The 22,382-nt window shown below is 38.2% G+C and overlaps 1 protein-coding gene across 4 annotated transcripts in view; it reads left to right on the plus strand.

The window, feature by feature from the left end:
* The first annotated feature begins 21 nt into the window (after window positions 1-21).
* CDC42BPA (CDC42 binding protein kinase alpha) overlaps window positions 22-22,382 on the plus strand; it is a 179,124-nt gene continuing 156,763 nt past the window's right edge. For all 4 annotated transcript variants that reach the window (XM_031061941.1, XM_031061938.1, XM_031061939.1 and 1 more), the window contains exon 1: window positions 22-821. In XM_031061941.1, the coding sequence (XP_030917801.1) occupies window positions 626-821 (196 nt within the window). In that variant the 5' untranslated portion in view covers window positions 22-625. The remainder of the gene's footprint in view (window positions 822-22,382) is intronic.

The raw sequence follows: 22,382 nt of genomic DNA on the forward strand, positions 1-22,382 counted from the left end.
GGGCGGCGGGGCTGCGCGGCCCCTCATCCCTCCCTGCCCGCCCGCCGGTGTGCGCCCTCGTTTCTGCTGCCTTTCGCTTATATAAATACGTAAATACATCTGTTTTTCCCTTCCCATCCGTCCTGGGAAGCGGAACCGGAGGGGCTGTTAGCCCGTGGTGCTGCGGCGGGGCTCCTCGCAGGATCGCGCTGCATGATCTGCATTGGGAATGAAGGAGAAGACCTTCTTAAATATATAACTGCGTGTGCCTATGCACGCACGGTGAAATCGGTGTCAGGCAGTCTCGGTTGAATTTGAGTGCAATTATTATTGTTAAAGCATCAGGAATGCTGTTTTTGCCCCACTTCTTACTAAGCCTATTAATTTTTTTTTTAGGATAACTGTTTTCTTGTCTTAAATGTCATGAATACACAGATATCCACACTGTGTGTGTGTGTCTGAAACTCCAAGGGGTTAGTTTCAGGCTGGGAACCCCGAGGTGGGCTGGCAATTAAGGACCATCACAGTTTGACACTTGTTAAAAATACTGTTGACTTCTTTTTAAACAACAAAACCCTCAAAAGTTTTTTTTTGTTGTTGTTGTTTTTCTGACAAAGTAATAATAATCATTAAAAAAGAAACTCCAATGCAAACTGAAACAACCATGTCTGGAGAAGTGCGTTTGAAGCAGTTGGAGCAGTTTATTTTGGATGGGCCAACACAGACTAATGGGCAATGCTTCAGTGTGGAAACCTTGCTGGATATACTCATCTGCCTTTATGATGAATGTAATAATTCCCCTCTGAGAAGAGAGAAGAACATCCTTGAGTATCTGGAGTGGGGTAAGTTTGAATGTGTTTATTTTGTGTACATCCGTCCATGTTCCTGCCTGCTTTGTATAATGTCTCTGTTATTTATGTGTGAGAGGGGATTGTTTATAACTCAGTGTTTTACTGGGAAGTGTTGTTAGTTTCACTGTATTTAAATGCGATGGTGGTGCTAAAAAGAAATCTCTACTGGTTTTTTGTCTTTGAGGTATGCATGTAAAACATGCTTCTTGTTTTTTATTTTTCTTTTTTGACATGGATCAGACTTTTGTTCCTAGCATATTTGCTTGCCTTCAGGCCCAGCTGTTGAGTTTTGTGTCCTAAAGTTGCTGGGAATATGGAATGGTGAGGGATAAATTCTCTGATGCCTGCAAAAATATCAATGCACAATCCACTGATTTGCTTCTGCTGTTGAATCTATGCTGCTTTGAAATAAAACATGTTGATCAACAAGAAAATCCTTCAACTTTCTGAAATGATAAGGGTTTGAAACATCTGTGAAGATGCAGAAGATGACATTCTCTTCTTTAATATAAAATTGTTGCTGACTTAAGTAGATTGTTTTTTTCATCAGAAAAATCAAAGCTGAAAAGCAGAATGAAAATCTGTGTGCCCCTGGCAGACTTCTCATTTTGTGGGAGATAGGGTATTAGTAGATTTTTAAAGGAAAGCAGGTGAATGATATTGTGCCAGTTCTTCTTAAGTTGTCACAGAACTGGTTGACTCTATTTTTTTTTCTTTTTAATTCTCTTTCTTCCTCCTCCTAAACTTAGATGTAAACCAGAAGATGCAGTCTGACATAAGAACCTTGATGAGAATGGTTACTGTATCTGACCTTCAAACTTCAAAGTCATGCTGCACTTCTGTATTTGCATACAGAACCATTTACCACATTTGCTTTGTATTAAATACATCAGCAGGCCTCCTTTATTAAAAAAAAGCATATTTTTGAAACACATTACAGGCATTTGATTAATTAGGTAGTTGAGCTCTTCAAAATGAAGTTGCTGAGGAAAGACATTGTTTTGATAACTGATCTAACAACTTGAGGCTGATATGTGTGTGTTTTATTTTCCTGTTCCTCTCTGTAGTCATACTGACATCTAAAGGACATCTGACTCAGTAATTAAGTTTCTTGTAGTGTTCATATTGCACTGTTTTTTGTTTTCTTATTATCTGGAGGAACAGGCTATAATTAATGCATTCTAGCTAAGGAGGAAATAGTAATTAAAAGTACTTCTGAAGAATCTTCCCTCTAAAACTGTCACTGGCATACAGAAGCTGTGAAAGACTGGGAAAACATGATGGCTCCAAGGGTATTTTTTAATGCAGGAATTCAGTGTAGTCTGCAGTGGATCTAGCCAGCTGATACCCTGTAAATAATAATAATAACAACCAAGTTAACCATATCTAGATGGTCAGAGCAACAGTGTGTTTAGGACCCATTGTGTTGGGTGCTGGTGCATTCAGTGGTGGTTGTTTAATGGGTAAATGCATCATTGCAAGGCTCTGACAGTACCTGAAGATTTCTGTAATAAGCTTTCCCATCTGCTGATGGAAATAATAGACTGTTTTGGAAAGGCTGCACTGGAATAAGGTTTCTTGCTGGCCTATTTTTCCTGCTATTTTTCCACTCTCATGCTCCAGCTGTGCCTTAGCAGGACTCTTAGCCTTCAGAGAAGACCAATTATTCCCATTTCCAGGGCTGAGTTGCTGTGGTCCTCTGTGTGCTCCCAGCTCTGCTGCCCAGGCTTCTGCCCTGGGAGCTTTCCAGGAGGGTTTGTGTGGTGACATGGAAGAGCCAGCAGTGGCTGGTACCTGCTGGTGGAAGTGTCTGTGTGAATGATGTCTTCATTCTGCAAACCCTTCCAGGGGTGTCTCCTCTGAGGGCCAGCCCTCCTAGTGAAACTGGCACTCTCTGGCATTCCTCTTGGGATCAGGGAGTTGGCAAAATCAAGCTCTTAGAGAGGTCGGGTACTCTCCAGTGCTCTGGTGCAGTGGAGTTACTGAGGGTACCTGTGCTCTGATATAATCCTGACCTCTCCTATCTCTCTCCCCAGAAGGAGGAACAATGCAAGTGGTTGATTAGAAAGAGGTTATATGTGGTTTTAAAGTCAGAGATGTGCTGAGTAGTGGCAGAAGTGGAAGGCTGGCAGCCAGAAATCATGGACTCTGCCCACACCTCTCTAAAGGACTCAGTGTTGAAGTGCTTGCAGCTCAGTTTTTTTTAGCTTCTCTATTTGAACAGCAGGAAAAGTAGCACAAATTTTACACCAGAGAGTTCAGAAAGCTGCTGCATGTGAAGCGCTCTTGGATTGGAATGTACCATATAAAATAGTGGGTATTAATTTATTTTTCCCATCAGTGGAATAAAACCTGGGGCCTGGTGTATCTATTGGATCGTCAGTTGGATGCTGGCATTTTGTGGGTTTCTGCCAAATATCCACAGATTGGCTGGATTATAATGGAGAGTGCAATATGAATGTATTGGAACTGGTATGAACTGGGAGGTGTGTATATGTGTACAAAGTGCAGAGTACAAACTTACTCCTGAGAACTGATTGTCATCTTAAACTGCCTTTTTTTTTAAATAAATTATTCTTTCTAGAAGTAAATAAGGTTTATTTATAGTCTGCTAATTTTTAGAAAAGGCTAATAAACAGCTGTTCAGTGATCACAGACTCCTGTTGAGCAGCGAATAATTTTTTCTTGCTTTTCAGCAGTGTAGTTTTGAGGTGTTAGTCTTTGGTTTTGTGGAGGGTTTGAGTTGAAGTTGCATTTGTGGATGTGTATTTTTATACAAACTGTTCTGGGTCTGAGATGTTATCTGCTGTGTTTCATGTAAGACTGAACCACAATCTGACTTTTTTGGGGGAAAGGTTTAGGAGGTATTCTACCACGGAAAAGCTAATGTCTTAATGACAGCCATGTGACTGGTGCTATATTTAGGGGAACTAAGAAGCTTCATGTTCTAGTACTTAGATCTTTTAGGGCTACTTTATGAACTTGTAATCTAGAGCTATAACTTATTTAAAAAATTAATCCAGGTAAAAGAATTGAGATCTGAACTAATTGTTCATATTTTGGTTTGATACTGCAAGTTTAACTCAGGAAGTGGAGAAAGTAAGGTCTCTACAGTGTGAAGTTGAGTTTTAAATTTTTGTAGAATTTCAGCCTTTTTTGTTGCTTGAAATGACATTAGACTGGTTAGAAGTGTCAGGTTAATTATTTTGTGATTCAGAAGCTGCTTTGCTTCTAAAACCCTATCTTTGGCTTTAAGTGAAAACATAATTGCATTCCCTATTCTTATACAGTATTAGTTTTGTGACTTGTTAATAAGATGATTTGATTTTGTTGTTTATATTACATAGGTATCTTTTATGCTAACACAGCCATGGAAAAAGCCAATATATTTGTGTTCTGAGGGTTAAATCAGGGCACATTTTGAGATAACAAGAAGAAACTGGAACATTTAGATTTGGCTTGTTCTATGTATTTGATGCTAGTTTTCATTTTTATCTCTATTGATAGTTGTATTTGTGATTTAGAAAAGGGCTTGTCTAATTATAGCAACTGGAGCTTACCAGAAAAAGCTGTTGAGAATTCCAAACACTTTGCTTTTTCTTTTTTACTTGTGTGTGAGTTGCCACGCTGACGCAAGAGTGTAAGGGAGGTAACGAAGGCTGATAAGGTGAACTTGAAAGAGAACTATAGTGATAAAAAGAAGCTTTTGGAGATGTTTTGGTTCTGGGAAAACTTTCTTTCCTTCCAATGGCTCCAGTTTGAATTACTTTTAAAAAGAAACTAGAACAATTTTCTTTAGGATGCATTGAAAGAATAATAGAATAAACCTCAAAACATGTGGTGATGAAAGTGAGGGAAGATGGAGGGCACCACCAATACCATGGTGAGGTCGGTGACTCGATTAAATCTGTGCTCTTGTTGGAAAAATGTAAACTGTCCTCTAGTAAAATTTTTGTTTGATTGGTTTTGTTGAGTTTGTTGTTCTTGTTTGGTTTGGGGTTTTTTTTGTTGTTTTTTCCTACCGAAGAAAGTTTTGGAAGATGGATTAAATTGTTCTCATTTTGTCTCTAGTAGAACTGAAATGCATGGTGTTTATGCAGTGCTGATATGGTCATACACTAGGCTGTCATCATTGGTCTCATACTTCTGTTACTCAGTGGTGCAGCATCTGTTCTGGATATTGGAAATGGTTTTATCACCATACAACCAATTTTTCAAGACAGAGTTGTGGAGAGGTTGTCTGTGTTATCCTTCTGGTGATCTCATGTTTTTTCTTAAGAAAACATGGGAAGCCCGTTTTTGAGCTAGGTTTGTTTTTGTATATTAGTTGCAAGAGAAAATCAAATCTTGTCTCTAGGCTTCTGCACCTTTTCTTTGTTATTTATTTCTGTATAGGTCCTGAACAAAATCGCAGCCATTTTCAGCTATGAGGTGCTTATACTTTGTTTTTAAAACAGCTGTTAAAAAACAATCATTCATTTAGGTCCTATTCTTAGCAGATAGTAAAGGACTTAGCAATCAACTTTTTCAAGTTTTGTTGTTTTGGTTTCTTTTAAAGTAGACTTTGGTGCTCAGTACTTTCCAACCTTAGTACTATCTACCCATTAGAAATACTTTTTTTTCCCTGATTACATTCTAAAAGGTATCAACTTCTTTTTTATTCTAGTCATAAAAATGGGAATACCTTCTGGTCTGACATAAGCAAAACCAGTTATTCAGTTCTTTCTGGGAAAGGAGGAGCATTTTGCTTGTCAAGGCCACTTAATGTCCTTAGGCATATTCCTGATTTTAAATGTGAGTTGTTTCATTGCTTGCAGCTGAGCCATATGAACTGGTGGGGCTCCATCAATGCAGGAGACATTGTGGCATTCTTTACAAATAAATTTGTGACATTTTTTATAATAACACTTTACTGCTTATTTTATGTAATCTGTTGTTTCTGTTGCACAGCTGCAGCCAACAATTAAATGCTTTTTATTGATTAGGGTGAATGAAGAGGTTTCTTCAGTGCTCTCAAATAGAAACAACCTTCAAATCTCTATGTTTCAGAATATTGTGTAAACATCTTTTATACAGATGCAGTTCTATACCAAATTACTTGATAAAGAAGGAAACAGTATTTGTAGGAAAATATGTAGAAGAATGGTTGCCCATGCAGGCTTTAGTGTTAGATAGCTCTGTGTTTAAGGTCTAAACCTTTTAAGTTGTGGGGTTTTTTTCTCACATTTATCTCAGTTTTGATTCTTTCCTTGAACACAGTAAACTAATTACTGGAAGTTTATCAACAGTTGGGATGTGATCAAATGAGCTGTGAGACCATCCAGTTAATTCTACTTGATTTTTATTAGTTTCCAGTAGAGTGAGGCATTAATCCATTGTAACATGTTTGTTTCTTTGCACATTTCCATTACACAAAGTGTTTTTTAATCAAACCCCTTAATTTTAAGTAGAAATGAGTTTAAAGGGTGTTCTTTTTAGCTCTTTTTGTTCTGCTGGGCAGGGGAAGTTTGGAAGTACTCCAAGGCTGCCTATTTTGGGGCATATTTGGAGTGTGTGTCTTCAGGTTGACTGACTTCTGTCAGTGATGTCCTGTTTGTTGCAAAGGAGCATGGCTTGCTTAGATAGAAAGCTAACTAATACTTAGTTTCCAGGAATTTTAGAAATGCCTTTATTCTGTACAGAAATTCCTCGCATGCTTTGGTCTAATGGGGACAAATGGAGAAATACAATTATATGAGTTAGTCTGCTCAGTGGGCATTATAAACCTCATGACAACACAATAAATTCCCTGTTACTAGAACATCTCATGTTTAAGGGTTAATCCAGTAGGGGTTTTTTTTATGGTATGCTCATAACTCTAAAATGTACTGCTGAAGGTGTGTTTGAATTTTTAACCTCTGTGCAGGATTTGAGGCTGTGCATGTACCTGATTAAACTCCTTCCTTGTCTTTTGGCCCTTCTCTCCTGGATTTACTGATGTATTTGTTTTATAACCTGCAGCATATTATTATATTACAGTTGACTAAAGTGTGGATATTGTGCTCCAAAAACAATGAGCTTAATTGGTCCAATATGGTTCAATTCTTAGAATGTATATATATATATTTTTTACAAAGATGGGTAGAAGCTGCCTTTCTTTTTGAAGCTCTACCTTACACCCATAGATCAGTGTTTGAATCCTGAATAGCAGCAGCAAATAACAGTAATTTCACTACTGAGTCATACCTGTGGCTGGAAGACCAGTGTTGTTTTGAAATTTTCTTATGAATAAATGGCAAATACAGGATTTCAAGATACAAAGTGGTGTAGGCTGCTATCCTGGAAATCGTTCTCCCCATATTATTTTCTGAAAGTGAACTGTAATGAATTATCCTGGATGTGTCTTTGAAAAATATTAACCTATTCTTAGCATCTCTAATTGCTTTTATCCTGTAAAAATCTCCATTTGTGCAGAAAACTTCCAGAAGCAATTGGATCCTGCTGCCAAGCTCTAAAACCTGAATAAAAAACCTACAGTGGATAACTGAGGCAGGATTGAAAGAAAAGGCCAGTTTCTAGACTCTTTAAGTTTTATCTTTTGGCAAAGCAGGCATTCCTTCCATAAGCATTTGTACTTGTTTAATTTGATTTTCTTTTTCTGGCTGAACAACTGGAATATTTTGTTCTACTCTGGTCTAACTTACCTCAACACGTTATTTTTCTAAAATCCTCATTAAGCTTGGGAATGCCTCTAATGTGGACCAAAATCTTTAAAAAATGCCCGTGATTTAGGTCAGTCATGTGCAATCTTTTGTTAACGACGAGACTTTTATTTCAAATAGTTTAAACATGACATTAGGTTTAATAATAACTGCAAAAATCTTCTATTCAGACAGGTCAGTTTGCTTTATTTCTAGTAATACAGCCTAATTAGGTTTACTAGCGGTCACCATGGATAAAATCCACATGAGGTATATCCAGACTCCTATGACTTTGTGTTTCATAATTCTTCCTTATCCATATCCAGACTTCCAGTTTGATTTAAATTAGTTTTGTTACACACTATTGCAGATTTCTTTTATTCTTAGGGATCAGCTTCTTAGTGCACCTTCTCTTGACAACTTTTTGAAAAGCTTGTCACAGGGACCTTGTAGATGTTATGAACTGTGGTATTTTTCTGTGCCATTTTGAGGGGAGAAGATATATTTTGTTTAGCAATTTAGTGGAAATGTACAGTAATTTTTTGCAGAAATAAAAAGTGAGTTTAGTGTGCCATTCTAAGTGGGTGAGGAAAAAGCATTTGTAGATGTTAATAAAAATAATTACATTTCCTTGAAGTGTTGTGGGATTAGAACAGCAATGCTTTGTTGGTCTTTTGTTTCATTTCCTTTCAGTCTCAGAGTTTGAGGCTCGGAGGAGGATGTGGTGGAGGGCCTGCAGGTCTCCATTTCTGACTCCTTCCTCCTTTCCTTTCTCTGAGGTTTTCCATGGACGGTGTTATTCCAAAGCAATTTACCTTCCCAACTGAGGCCTCGTGCATTTCTCCTTTGTTTCCATTCTGTTGCTTTTCATCCCATCTAAATCTGAGTTTTTGTTTCTAACATGGTGTGGATATCCGTGTGTCAGTCTGATCTTCCCATGGCCAGAATCTTGGTTTCTGGATTTGGATTGGTATTTTTTCTTTGTTTTTCCCTAGTCATTCCCAAGATTTCATTATTTCTTGGCCAGATTCATAATATAGAGATTGTGTGTGGAGAATGGTAGCAAAAAGTGAACAAACACACACAGGCCTTACCCACAGATGCATCTATACAGTGTTTTCCCATAAACACCCTGTACATTTCTTACTAGATCAATTGATTTACTATCATTAATCATTTTGCCTTGTTAGCTTTTGTAGAACTGGAGCCTTGGGCTGTTTGTTCTGGCTGTGAGTAAGAACTTGTGATCTGTTTTACTCCTGTAGTCTGAAAAGGATGAAACTTAAGTGGGAGTATAGCTTTATCATTTTAATACCTGAAACTAAAATAAAGAAGTGATAGGAAGGGTTGCAATTACTTTTGTCTGCCCAGTGGTTTAAGAAAATGTCATTTGTGCTGCGGGGACACCACAGTCCCGAGGTATTTCCTGTTGGTGCTCATTAAAGTTCTTTCACCTTTACCACGCTGCCTTTTGTCAATAAAGCGCTGTGTTGTCTGACTGTTTTGCAGGACACATAGTAACAAGAGGAGGAGGAGGAAATAGAAGTCACATTTTGATTGCAGCTCACTGGTTTTATCTTGGGTGGGGGCTGACTCGAAGGTGTCTTAAGGCTGGCTAAATCCACTGAACTTTGTTTTGCTGGGGCTTGCGTGGGCAGAGGGGCACAATCCAGTTAACAAGCAAGCTGCAAGAGCACATTGCAATCTGTCAGTGTGAATGTCTGGAAGTGTTTTATGAAAGAAAGAGACTAGGATTGTGACAACCCAGGCTTCTGTGGCTCCACCTACTACAACTCCTGGTTGCCTCTTAAATTCCCTCTGGCATACAAGGGAGCTACAGTTTTGAAACAAATTTTGAGGCTACCAGCTTCTTCTGGTAGCTGTTTGGTGTAGAAATTCAGTGAGCCTCATTTTTTTCCATAACAGTTTCCAAAACTTTTCTTCTTGCAATGAGAAGGTCTTTAACCATGAAGAGGGATCTTCAAAATAACTGTCTGATTTTGGTGATGGTAATTCCTTGCAAAAAGCAAGTGTTGGTCTTGTGTGTTCTGTGGTGTTTGGCATGGTATCACTCAGTGTCTTTACACTGTTTTCGTTGTATACTTTGTAACTGAAAGACAAGGATTCTTATGTTAACACACTTGGAATAGTTTCCTTCTATTTCCCCCAACTTCTAGAAAACACATGATGTACTATTTTGTGATTATTTAAAAAGATCCTTTTATAATTTTGATAGGGACTGACACAAAAGAGACTTGTTTTCTCACTGAACTGATATGTTAGAGGAAATTATAGAAGTTGCTTCCTATGCAAACAGAAATTTGCAGAGAAGACAGTTATCATTTTGCTGTAGTGTCACTCCACCTCCAGTATTGACTATTTTCACCTTCACAGCTAGCAGCCACTTCTGGGTAACAAAATATGTATTTCTAAATTTCTGTATCTTTATAAAAGTCATAATTTAATTTTTGAAGTTAAATTAGTCAAGTGGGTTTTTCTGGATATAAGCAGGCTGGCTAAGAATATGTACTGTCTATGCCCTTATGTGTTACTGGTTTTTCTGAAAATAAGGGATGACTTAATATCTCCATTGCTGATAACCCACAAACTGAAAATGCAAACACTATTGAGAGATAAGGTTACCAAGAGGAAATGGTATACATTGTGTATTGCCACAGCTAGTGTGAATTATTTCATTAACTTGTTATTTTTTGGTTAATTTTATCCTTGAGTAACAGTGACTTCAGAGAAGGTGATCTGGTAACCAGTTGCTTTTGGTGGTGCAGCTTCTTAGGTACTTCAGTGAGTATTTGTGAAGTTACCCTGCTGAGTATGTGCTGCAGGAGCTCATGGTAACGCCTGAAAAGTCTCTTCCTGGCTGATTTAGCAGAGATGTCATCTGATCTTATCAGTAGTAGCCTACTGCTTAAACTTTCTGGGGGAGGAAAAAGTGTGCAGCTGGGGCAAGGAGCTGATGATTTGTTGTCTAGCTATTCTAGTCTTGAATGTTTTACATTCTTCTTCTCCAAAGCTAAGATCATTTAATGGAAATTGTGTTACTTACTGACAATATTACATTCACTTTGTGGTCCTTGGCACTACCAACAGGAGGGACTCTCGTCCAATAAAGTCTTGATATTAGTACTTAAAAATTTGCTTTAATTTCACCATTAAATTTTCTTGATAAGGAAACAAACCTCTCTAAAGAGTTTTTGCTTTGTCTTGGTCATGTAGTTCATATTGTCAGTAAATGTATTTAACTATGTGTATGATCACAGTTATAATTACAAAAGTTTCTACCTCCTATGCTGCTGGCCACTGATTTGTTCTAAAGCCTCAATGCATTCAGCTCTTAACCAGGCTGAATTTGTGGCACTAAAGTCTTTTGTTCACATCAAAGTGTCATATGATTATTCAAAACTTGAATAATTTTATTCCATGTGACCTTGTGACCTTTTTTTACCTCCATCTACCTTAATTAGGAAGTAGAATGTTTATTGATAATTCTTACTGATGACAGATCATGATCAGCAAAATGAAATTTTACACTTTAAAACCCAGGTATTAAGAATATATAATTCGTCTCTAAAAGGAAGTTTCTTGTCTTGTTTCTTTCACTTCAGAGAGAATTTCTATCTTTTAGGGATTTCTTTTTTTTTTTTTTTCCCTTTCCAGTTTAAGCAAACAATTTTCTCTAACACATCACTGTCAGATGAGGTTGGATCAAATTAGTTTATGTGTTTGGGGCAAGTATTTTCTTGAGTAGTTTTGATGTTATCCCACTGCTTCTTAAAGCAGTAAAGAAAACTTCATGACTGCTAGATTTGCATGGCACTTCTGCTAACATTAGGCTCTTAGTTTAGATTTTCAGTTTCTCTCAGACACACCTTCTCCAGCTCTCTCTGTGTTCCCTGTCCCTGCCATGTGAAGTCTTACAGTGACAAAGTGCATAGATCATTCCTAGCATGGTTCCAGCATCAGGGGTACAAATCCATTTCCAATGGGAAGCGTCAGAGGAAATTCACAAGAGATGGAAGATGGTAAATTAAGTAATTTTGGCAAAGCTACAAGGATTTCTTCTTGGTATGCTGATAATTGTTTTTAATAACACAACCCTCCACCACCCACACCCTCCGAAAAGCTTGTGGCAGAATTTTCATTACCTTCAGGAGAAGCAGGGTCAAACTGCACCTTTGAATTAAGCATTATAACTTAGCACAGGGGCTTGGGGTCTTGTCTATGTGTGTGTTTATAAAACACAGTGCAGAAGAGCTGCACTGCTACTTCTGATGTCCCTTCTCAGAGTATTCCCATCAGACAGGAATATTTGAAGTCTATAAATGTGCTGCTTGGTGACATTTTCAGACTCACAATTTAAACATAAGCCTTGACAAATAAGCCCAGATTCTCTTCTCTCTCTTTGCCTTAGTGTCTGTCTCATACCATATTTTTCTATGCCAGGCATTTTAGGACCTAGGTGCTATTTTCCCTGCTACTTTTCTTCTTTTTGAGAGAAAAGCAGCCTCTCCACTGAAAGGCCATTTCCCAGGTGATGTGTCAAGATCTGAGGAAGTTTAGACATCTGAATGGGGATGGATTCATAGCATGGGAGGCATTGACTTTAATAGCTATGAGCCAGAATTGTCGTGTCTGTCTGATAGAAAGAAGAAGGCATTTCTAAGCCTAATTCTACTCTCAGTTAATGGAGATAAGCATGATGTTAATTCACTGATGCCCTCATGATACTAAAGCAGTTCATATTTGCTGCTGAGCTTCCAAATAAAGCCAAACTATTTGAGGACATTACTGGTTAAATATTTAAAATTATGCTTCAATTACTGTAGCTTTTTCTAGATGTCAAAAGAGAATATTTTCATTATTTTGCTTCACTTTTTTATAGTATGCTTTTAAAATGTGTGTATATTTCCTGGTTGTGAGGCTTGTAAATATACTTTTTTTCCTTTCAGTTACTTTCCTGGTGAGAAAATAATTTACAGTAATATTGGATACTTGCATATATAGCCTTGAAAACCTGTATGAGAAGAGTATGTGGTCATTAGCATATGAAATATCTCTGCAAAGAAATGGAGGCACAGCTGTGATTTGTGAAGGCGATTTAAAAATTCAGTGGAAAAGCAGTTTCCAGGATCCAGGTTTATGTTTGTGTTCCTTCCAATTTAATTTGTTTTTCTTCAAAGTTTTTTGAAATGTTTGTTGTGGAAATTCCTGAAGGTGTGGGTGGCTTGTAACTTCTGTGTGTTTAAGGGCTTTATTTATTTGCTTAAACTTTCAGCATACTGTTTGGGTACCCTTTCTAATCTTATTTCTGTGATCTTGTTGCTGTGATGTCCTCTTTCCTCCCTCTCCTGTACCTTCAGCATTGTACAGCTTGAAGCAACAGCAATTGTTTTATTTCTCAGAAGGGAAGTGCTCTTTACTGCAGTGGTCAGGTGGATGCTTGCCAGAATTGTGTTTTGAGCAACTGTTTATGTGTGTTGAACTTGGACCTCCATAAAAATTAATCTTCTTGTAACTCATATGGTGGTTTGTTTGTACCTCACCTTTTCAAAACCTTTCCTGCAGATGATGATATGCATGTGATATGCCCGTGGTATGCACGCCACTGGCATTTCAGAGAAGTTTTCCTGGAGTGTCTTAATGCCTTACAGAAATTGAAATGCATACATTTAAATCTTGTCTCATATTTCCTATTTATGGCATAGGTTTGCAGTGCCTCCTGCTGTGTGTTAGTGTTTAGCTTGAGTGGACTTTGAGGAATACTGATGGTTGTGGTGTTGGAGTAAGTAACTGTCAGGCTGCAAAATTCAGATCATTGCTACACTGGAAACTTAACCCATAAAACTTTGTATGCTTTCAGGAAGTCAAATATTATGGCAACAGAGATAACCAGAAACTCTTTGATTATTATCTCCAACTAATGCTGGGAATTACCTCCTGGAAAGCTGTATCTGCATAGGTATTGCTCAAAAAAAAGTTCTAATTGAAGGTTGAGGGAAGTTCTCTTAAAACCTTGCACTTAATCATCAATTAAGGTAAAAAATACAGTATAGGTAGGCAGTTTCATAATACTGTCATTTCTGTGGATCAGGAAATTCCCTCTTCCTACCCCTCCTTTTTCTCTGCCTGGTGCTTCTGAGTATCTGCTTCCTGCCTGTTTCCAGTGGCACTCTGAACTGCCCTGTCAGGAACTGATTTTAAAGCAAGTATGCTAAGTAAAAGTCAGCTTTCCATCAAGGATGGATACTCTACATTTTTCAGTAACTTTGTTTTGGTGTTTACTGCTTAAGAACTTCTCAGCACGTTCTGTAGGGTGCCCAGAGGTTGGTTAGTAGTCAGTCTGTTTTTACAGCAACTTAGTCATGACATACCAGAGAAATGTAGAATTTTTCTTTTTTCTGTAGTACTGCAAAAGAAAAATTCAAGAACTATTCATGACCTATTACTTTGAAGATAGCAACTATTACCGAGGCACAGTGTAATTTATAGTACCTAATGCTTTGCATCAGAAGTTATTTATGGGGCAGTTTGTTTAATAAGGATATTTCTGAATGATTTTGCTGCCTCATTATAATTTGCATTTACTTTGTGTTTCGTTTGAGCAGAAATATTTTGTACAAATTGCTGTAATTTGTCTTTTCGCCCTGCCAGGTTCAAATGGCGAAAGTTCTTGAAGTGTCCCAAGGTAGCTATTTATGATATACCAGGAATAGTGGAATTGGAGTTGGCATTGAGTCTGTCAGAGTTCTTCAGAGAAAGTATGGCAAGGGTTGGAGTTTGCCTTCCATGGCCTTCTGCCACAGCCAGCTCTTGTGCATACTTTTGGATGAGGGGAAGGAATAACTATTTCTCTGCCTTGCTGCTGCACATTTAATATTCCTGAAATGACAGTGATTTAGGGTGATGTGGTACAGCAGGACTTTAGAAACTTGCCTCCTTTCTTTACAGGTGTGGAAGGTCACCAATGAATCGGTGCTCTGACGTGGTAGGATTACTAAAATGAGTTTGTTTTCTTACTAGTCTGAGGGCAGTGGAATTTGGGGTTTTAGTCCAGTCTTGGCTTCATTAGCACATGGATAGAAAAGAGTAACTTCATTGATTGTTTAAAGGGAACTGTCTTGAAAAAAATTATTAACAAAATGTTTGGCTTCAGCCTGACCACATGACATCTGAAATAATGGGCAGTCATTCACACCTGTATAAAATCAAAGAACAGTAGTGGGTTTCCAGATTTGTTTTGTTTTGTTTATTTGTGTGGAACAGTGACATCTGAATGGAGTGCAAGCTAGTGCAGAACCAGATCCTGCATCAGTATTTGTTCTGGAAAGCTGCAATAGCTCATTTGTGGTTTTCCTGCTTGTAAATAATGTAGTTAGCCAAATTGCTGATGAATGTCTGCTTCTCTGAACTGTATTAAGGAAGAATGTAGAGCAAGTTACTTGGTGATTTCTTGAGTTAAATCCCAAACTGCTAAGAAGAATTTAATGTTCTCCTGGAGGTTCTTGAGTATTTTCTCCCTTTTCTTCTCAATTCCATGTAAGAGAGGAAGCTTTATTTTATGTAGGTTAGTATAGTAAGTCACTTCCATTTTGTGAGCTCAGTACTGTAGTAGGTGAGCTGCAGATTAAATGGAGAGTAATTCCTTTCCTCATCCCTTTGAATGCTTTTCCCCTCTTGCTTGTGCCTTTGACTGGTGACTGAATGGCTGCACACAAAAATCTCCAACACTTTGTTAGCACAGTCAACATCTTTATTTTAAAGTACTTTTCTGTACCAAGCATGATAATAATTTTCCTGTGGGTTGGTTTAATTCCTCAAAAATGTTACTGCAGATGATTGCACTAGAGAAGAAGAGGCATGTTTCTTTCTTGCAATTTCATTTACTGCATAGGGTGTATAATTTTGGACCTCATTAGCTGAGAAGAGTAGTTGCGATTCGAAACTTGAAGTAATGCAGTATTATTTTTTTTAAATGTTGCTTACAGTGTTGGGGGGAAGAGAAACACAAGAAAAGTCAACGTGATTACTTTTCTTTCCTTTTCCTTTCAAGCCTTGTAGCTTCAGGAAGGCAGCTTTACCATGAAGAGAGATGTTGCTGTGTTTCCATTGCAGTGGTTCCGTGGAGCGCTGACCTTCAGGTCGTGTTGAGGGCACTGGCCTCTGTTTAGCTCCTGCACAAGCACAGAACAAATAAATGGTGGTTCAGAGCTGCTTTCCCATGTTTGCTGAGAGTTCTGACTCATCCTTAAAATTTATCATTTTTTCCTGAACTAACCATGAACCCTAAAGCCTCAGCTCCCTTGAGATATGTATCTTGCTTTTGAGTGGTTTCAACTTGATGGTAGGATAGGTAGGACCAAATCTTGCTTATCTAATTCTCAGAATTATTCCAGGTCTGTTGTACATTCAGTATGAGTTGAGCAGTGTACAAGGATTATCTGTGAGCTGTTTAGCCTGGGATACTGTTTCTGCTGACTTTGAGGAGTTTGTGCCATCCATGCCCAGCAAATGTCTTGATCTCAGGCATCTCTGTTAAGATCAGAAGCCAGTCCTACTGGTCATTTAGAAATGCAAGGCCTAAGTAATGACTGTGTTCTGCTTTTATATTTTGTATCTGCTGAGGTTTCCAATCCTTCCACACTCACTGGATGTTGAGCATTTTTTGTGCTATTTCAGTGATGAAGATTTATGGTGCAGCTCCACAGTTTGACATCTGCACGCCTGCAGGGAGTGAACTGATTGTTGGGTGAACTATGTCTGCAGTTGCAGCAAAACTGACTTAAGAAGTGAAGAAGATGTATTGTGTAACTGCACCTTGTTGAGTGGACAGGAGATTTTTATTTATCTCTTTCCCAGAAGTGCAACACCAGATTTTAATGGTATAAGAACATAGCACGGAATGGCAGCGTTGGTGTTATGAAGAAATTTATATTATGCTCTTTGTGTATCTAGAAAGTAATTTGGCTGCGTAATGCTTGAGCCAGTTCTGGGTTTGCTTGAAAACTCAGAGAATTCCTCCGAGTCTGAAACAAAGGATATGTGAGTATCATTTATAGTTTTACCCAAAATAGCTGTAGCTGTATTATGGTGATGTTTTCCCTGCCTCTTTTCCCCCCATGAACTGTTTTGCATATCCCATAGGACAGTAGGGCTCTGGAAACTAATTCATATTTTGGTGGGGACTAAGCTGTCAAAGTAAGCAGTTACTTAGTGGATGAATTTGTGGTTTGCTGGAAAGGAAAATGTTTGGGTTTTTTTTACAAGGGAATTGAATGATGCTATGGAGAATTTTATTCTCTTGCTGGCTGCTATAGAGGTTTTTTTTTCATATAATGCTGGATATTAACCACATATTTTGTATGTAACCAGTATTGTGCATCCATCACCATATGGATCAGTTAGTTGACTTCCTGTGGTTTGATATGAAGAGATACTGAGAACTCTCAGCTGTCACTGAAATCAATTGGAGCTCTCTTTTAAATTCTAAAGCTCTATATAATACTATGTGCTCTATTAAGTTCATATATGGATTTCTAAAATTACCAGCTAAGATTACATGACTTACTTTTCCCTGAAATTATCATGTGCCAGTTCCTGTTCTCGTACAGACCATAAGATCACTGCTTTCCAAGGGTTGTTTTGAAAGGCAGTGTATTTAGGATCTTGCCATAGAATCCATTTAACAGGTTTTGTGAGAATTCGTAAGTCTTGTTGCACAATGAATTAGATGGACTGTTTTCAGGAACCACCTGAATATATCTTATCTGAATACTGGAAGAGCTGCAGACTCATCATTTGTCTGTGCCTTCCAGTTTGTCACCAGCCCAAACTGAAATCTCCTTCAGCATTGATGTCTTAGCCCATTCTTGTTGTTTTGATTTTTTTTTTTCTTTGACATATCTTTGTCCAGTGCCAGTTTCATTCCAATGAATTGTCTTTTAGTTCCCTTTTTAACAGGATGTTCTGTTAACTCCACATTACACAGCATGTATATTTACTTCATTTATTGTTGCAGCTGCAGTTGATCTGAACATAGCTGATGCTGTTTTGGAAGGCAACTTGTGTTTTGGAAGAGATGAGTAGAATTTTTCTGAATTAAAATGAGGTGTGATGGAGCTACTGGTAGATGTGGAAAGGGAAAAATCTATATAAAAGAAGTGGTGACAAGTTGCATTTGGCTTCGTCTCAGTGTCACTATGGTTGTAGAAAGCGAAGGAGGGGGCGTGCTGTGCTTAAAATAAGGTTGGCTGTGTGTTAAAGAAGTAACAGTGCTTTGGAGCACATGTTCAGGATTCCTGTAGATTCAGTGAGAGTGTGTAAATGTATCTAAAGGCATCCAGAGAGGGATCCTGTCTGCCTGAATTAGAGGCTTTCTGGCATGTGCTTTCTCATGGAGCCTTTAAGGGAGCACAGTTCAGCTTTTGCACAGTGCACCTGTCAGTTTGCCTCATCTAAGGTTTGGGGTTGATGCTGTTGTAGCTTGAACACCCAAAGGTGACTCTAAAGCCGTAGCTGAAGGTATTTATTTTTCTTGTTCATTTGGGTTATTGCAGGGAAGCTACAGCTGCACCATGTTCCAGTGTTTAGATGTACCTCAGCCAGTAGGGAAGGAAGGCAGTGTTTCAGTTCCAGTTCCAGTCACTTGTGGCTAGACCACAGCATCCAGGCTCTGAGATAAAGGACATTCTGTATTGCTTCTTCTTCACCATTTTTGGGAAAAGAGCACTATGTTTTCTTTCTCCTGTGGTTGGCTTTGTAGTAGGAGCATACTTTTCCAAATGTTAAATTAAGAAGCAGCATAACACCAATTGTCTTCCCAGAAACCGAAGTTTTGCTTTTTGTTCTTTCCTCTTTTCAAATCTAACTGCTACAGAACAAAAACAAGGCAAGCTGCTTTTCAGTTAATCATATATTTAAAGGTGCACCACTGTCATTGTGCTTCCTATGTGGCATAGGAAAACCTTTCCCTTAGACAGAGATGTGGGCATTTTGAGCCCTTTTTCTCTGTCTTGGTGGATGCACTTCTAACCCTGGTACACTTGCTCAGATTCACAGAGTGCAGAATAGTAAAAGAAAGCCTTCAACAAAGGTAACAGAGAGAATACCTTCAATAATGTCCAAATCCTTAATCCCTACCTCCATGCACTTTGAAGAAAGGAAGCAAACAGGGTACAAGTTATGCTTTAAATAATGTTCCCATGTCACTCTTCATCAGCACTGTCTTATTTGAAGTTTTCTTTGCTTCTGATGAGTCATTACTGTTGTCTTTTTCAGACCCTAAGCTTGGAAGCTAGTACATCCCACACCTTGCACTAGATTTGAGATCTCTTTGGGTAAAAACTTTCTTTTAAGCACATTAAAATAGACAGAGCCTTAATGCTGGTGTTGGATACTCTATCCATGAAGTTCCTGGCAGTCTGTTTGTATTCAGTGGGGAGGTAGTGCTGTCCCTGGGGAGATACAGGTGGTTGTGGTGTAATTATAAAGGTGGCAAAAAAGGTGACTGGACTTGGCTAATTTGTGCAGAATGATGCAAATCATGTAGCAGATGTAGGAAGGGAAACTCAAGGCAGGTTTTGTGGGCAAATGAATATGGTTTTTCTGATCATATTTTCTGACTACTTTCTTAAAAGTAGTCTGGAACCTGGGAAGGCAGTACTTCCATTCAGTCAGACAGTAGATTTGCAGGGTAATAGGGAAATTGTCTACAGGACAATGGTGGTCTTTGAATTTTGAGGGGTGAGTTTTTTCCATTTCAAGGTTATCTCATATGGAAAGGAATCAGCAAAGCCTTGTATTTTATTTCTGCAGTGTTTTGTGGCAGTATCAGTACCCATGTTTGATTCTAATCATATTCCTGATAGTTACTATCTCTGTTCTTTAGCTGCAGAATGTGGGTGGCAGTTGTAAGTGCTTCTTCAGGAGTTCTGAGATTCTTCAGTCTCAGAAATGTATAATGTGATGGGCTTTGGAGAATTTATGTAAAATATAATGTGTAATATTGAAAGCCAAAAAAACCTTAAGAATTTGACCTGGATCTCTGTCTTACTTTTCTCTGTGGATAGCCTTGGAGGCACAAAGGATCTTTAGAACCAGAGAGTTTGTGGAGTTACCAGTGAGTGATAGAAAGAAAGAGAAAACAGCGGGAAGCCAGGTCATGGCCTCTGTACCCCATGTCCGTGGGGGAATTAAACAAGATGAAAATGGCAGGAGTAGGCCTGTATTGTGCATCAGAGCTGATTAATTTATTTTAACCTGCACCAAAGTTGCCTTTTAATCAGAGGTTTATAAGAAATTTGTGCATTGTTGCTGCCTCCTTAGTTCTGTGAGAAGGATCTAAGCTACAAATTCATCCATGCTTGCCACCCTGAGTGAAGGTATTTAAACTATCTCTATTTTGGTTACGTGGTTTGGGTTTTTTTCTGCCTATGAGCCCATTTCTGGTGAATATATGAGAAGTGGAACAGGGACAAAATCCAAAAGGAACCTGAAATGGTTCAGATGTCTTGGCACATCTTTTAGAGGATGATCTATGTCATGTTCTGATGTGTGCAGATGAAGTCAATATTGGTAACTATTGTGAACTTCCAAACTGATTTCTATTTGTGGGCAAACAGTAAAGCTTGTACTGAAAAGAATCCTTCAAGTTGAAAATTTCTGTTATTAAAAACAAAAGCAAAATCTTCCTGATCATGCTTTGCTGTTATCAAAGAGCTCTCTGGGGTATTCACCTAATTTTTGACTTCTCCTGAGATAATGGCAAATTGCAGCCTTTCTTCTGTGCTGTCTTCACTGTTGATCTCATGCAGTTGTAGCAATGTCCATGTTGATATTTTATAAACAAAATATTGTTTTAAGGAGCACCTGTGAAATTTGATTATTTCAAATGCTAAAGATACGAAGTTTGTGAAAAATAATGGCAATGTCAATTGCCATGTGGTAAAGAAGTGATGTGTGGTTTTTTGGATGGAATTTGTCCTAGCTCTTGTCTGCATGCAAAAGGCAGTTAATTCATAGAACTTCAGGGTTTAATAAGTACTGAGTCATAGCCTAATTCATAATATTTACAAGTCACTCTGCATACCTGTCAGATATGACTGCTGTATCATGCAAAGGTTGTTAACTAAATGGAACATTTTTTAGTTGTTTCCAAGATAAATTGCTGTTTTCTAGCTGCTCTAACAGAAGACAGATAGCTTTTCTGTTATGTGTAGCCACTTTCTAATTGAAACAGTTGAAGAAATTGATTTTTTAATAGTTTTTATTTAGAAATCTTTTGGGCATGTACAGATAGGTGGATAGCTGTGTGAAAACAAGGCATGGTCCAATATAAAAATGAAGTGCTTAAATGTGAAAACTAGATGTTATTAAATAAGACTTTATATAGTAATGGCTGCTAATCTGCTGTTCATTCAGGTAAAATGGGATTTTCACACTTAAAATACAGATGTATATTTAAGACAGACAGTCACCTGGGTTATCTTATATGTTTTCTTGTTTCTTTATTTCTGAAGGATTGCAATCAAAAATTCTTTAAAGAGTTTTTGTGAATTAAAATCTGGATCATTTATGAATATGTTTTGGTATCGGAAATAGAATTGTGGATAAAAAACTGGAGGAAGATGTTGGAATGCTAAAAAAATATTTATTATTTTTAGTTCAGAAAAGCTGTTGCATAGTGGTGAAATTTAACTCCAAATGCTCCATGCTCCTGATCAGTTTCTTTTTCAGGAAGGCATGACCACGCTTAATTTGGTTTCTGGGGTTATTCTTGCATTGCATATGGGATGCTGGAGGCACAGCTTTCCATAAACAGATTGCAGCCAAGTGGAATTTGATGGTGGGGGTCCAGATAGGAAGTAATTAAATGTTTTAGATTTCACTCACTTGGGTTCATTTTAATGGATGTCTTTGGTTTTGGAAGCCTGGCCCACGGCAGCAATAGATAATATTGAATGAATGGCTATTTCCAAAGAGAGAAAAGAGTGGGGTTTTTTGGTGGTGGTGTGATGTTTCATGAGCCTAATGTAAAGGAAACAGAAGTGCCTGCCCACTGACCTTATTTTCTAAATCAAAGCTAATGCTAAGGTCAATAAAGACACCAAATGACTGGGCTTTCTTTCACAAATGCTGTTTGCATATTGTGATGGGTGCATGTTTTTACACTGCAGTATGGCAAAGCCTTTGTTTCACTTCTCTTCCATTTACTGTACATATTAGAAAGGGCTCTTGGTGGTCTGCTCCTCGTGGCTGCAGAGCAATCCCAGCACCTCCTCCCTCCTTCCTTCCCCAACCCAGGAGGTGGAAGGGCTGATTCTCTCTTTCTTTCTTGCTCACTTCTCTCTGAATTTGTGTTTTGCTCCTCTGTTGCCCACATCCCCTTAGGTGCCCTCACCATTGTGGCTGAGGGGCCAGGCAGTGCCCCACTCCTGACCCCTCCACACAGGCACCCAATGCTCCTTTGTAGGTGAAAATGGTAAGCAGTGCTCAGGATTCCGGGTTAAAGTTGATTTTGTTACACTGGATTAACGATCTCTTCGTAAATTTATAATTAGGCAGGTAGAAGACTGTAGGTCAAGACAACTAGCACTGAAATTACCTGGTGTTAAATTATCTGCATTCCCCACAGCCCTGTTTCTTGGCCCACAGTGCAGCAAAACTAGAATTGTTATTGGATGTAGAATTGTAACAAAAATTTATCTTACTAATTCAAGCAACTGAATTTTTTTTTCTCTCTCTCTCTCTCCTTATCATGCCTATTAGTTTTAGTTGAAAATTGTTTATCTGTTGTGGAATCAACTTTGAACCTTTAGGTCTTCAGTCATTACATATTAAGATTAAAGTTTATCATCGT

The sequence above is a fragment of the Geospiza fortis genome, unplaced genomic scaffold (genome assembly GCF_000277835.1).
Source record: "Geospiza fortis unplaced genomic scaffold, GeoFor_1.0 scaffold88, whole genome shotgun sequence".
In the NCBI taxonomy this organism is placed as follows: domain Eukaryota; kingdom Metazoa; phylum Chordata; class Aves; order Passeriformes; family Thraupidae; genus Geospiza; species Geospiza fortis.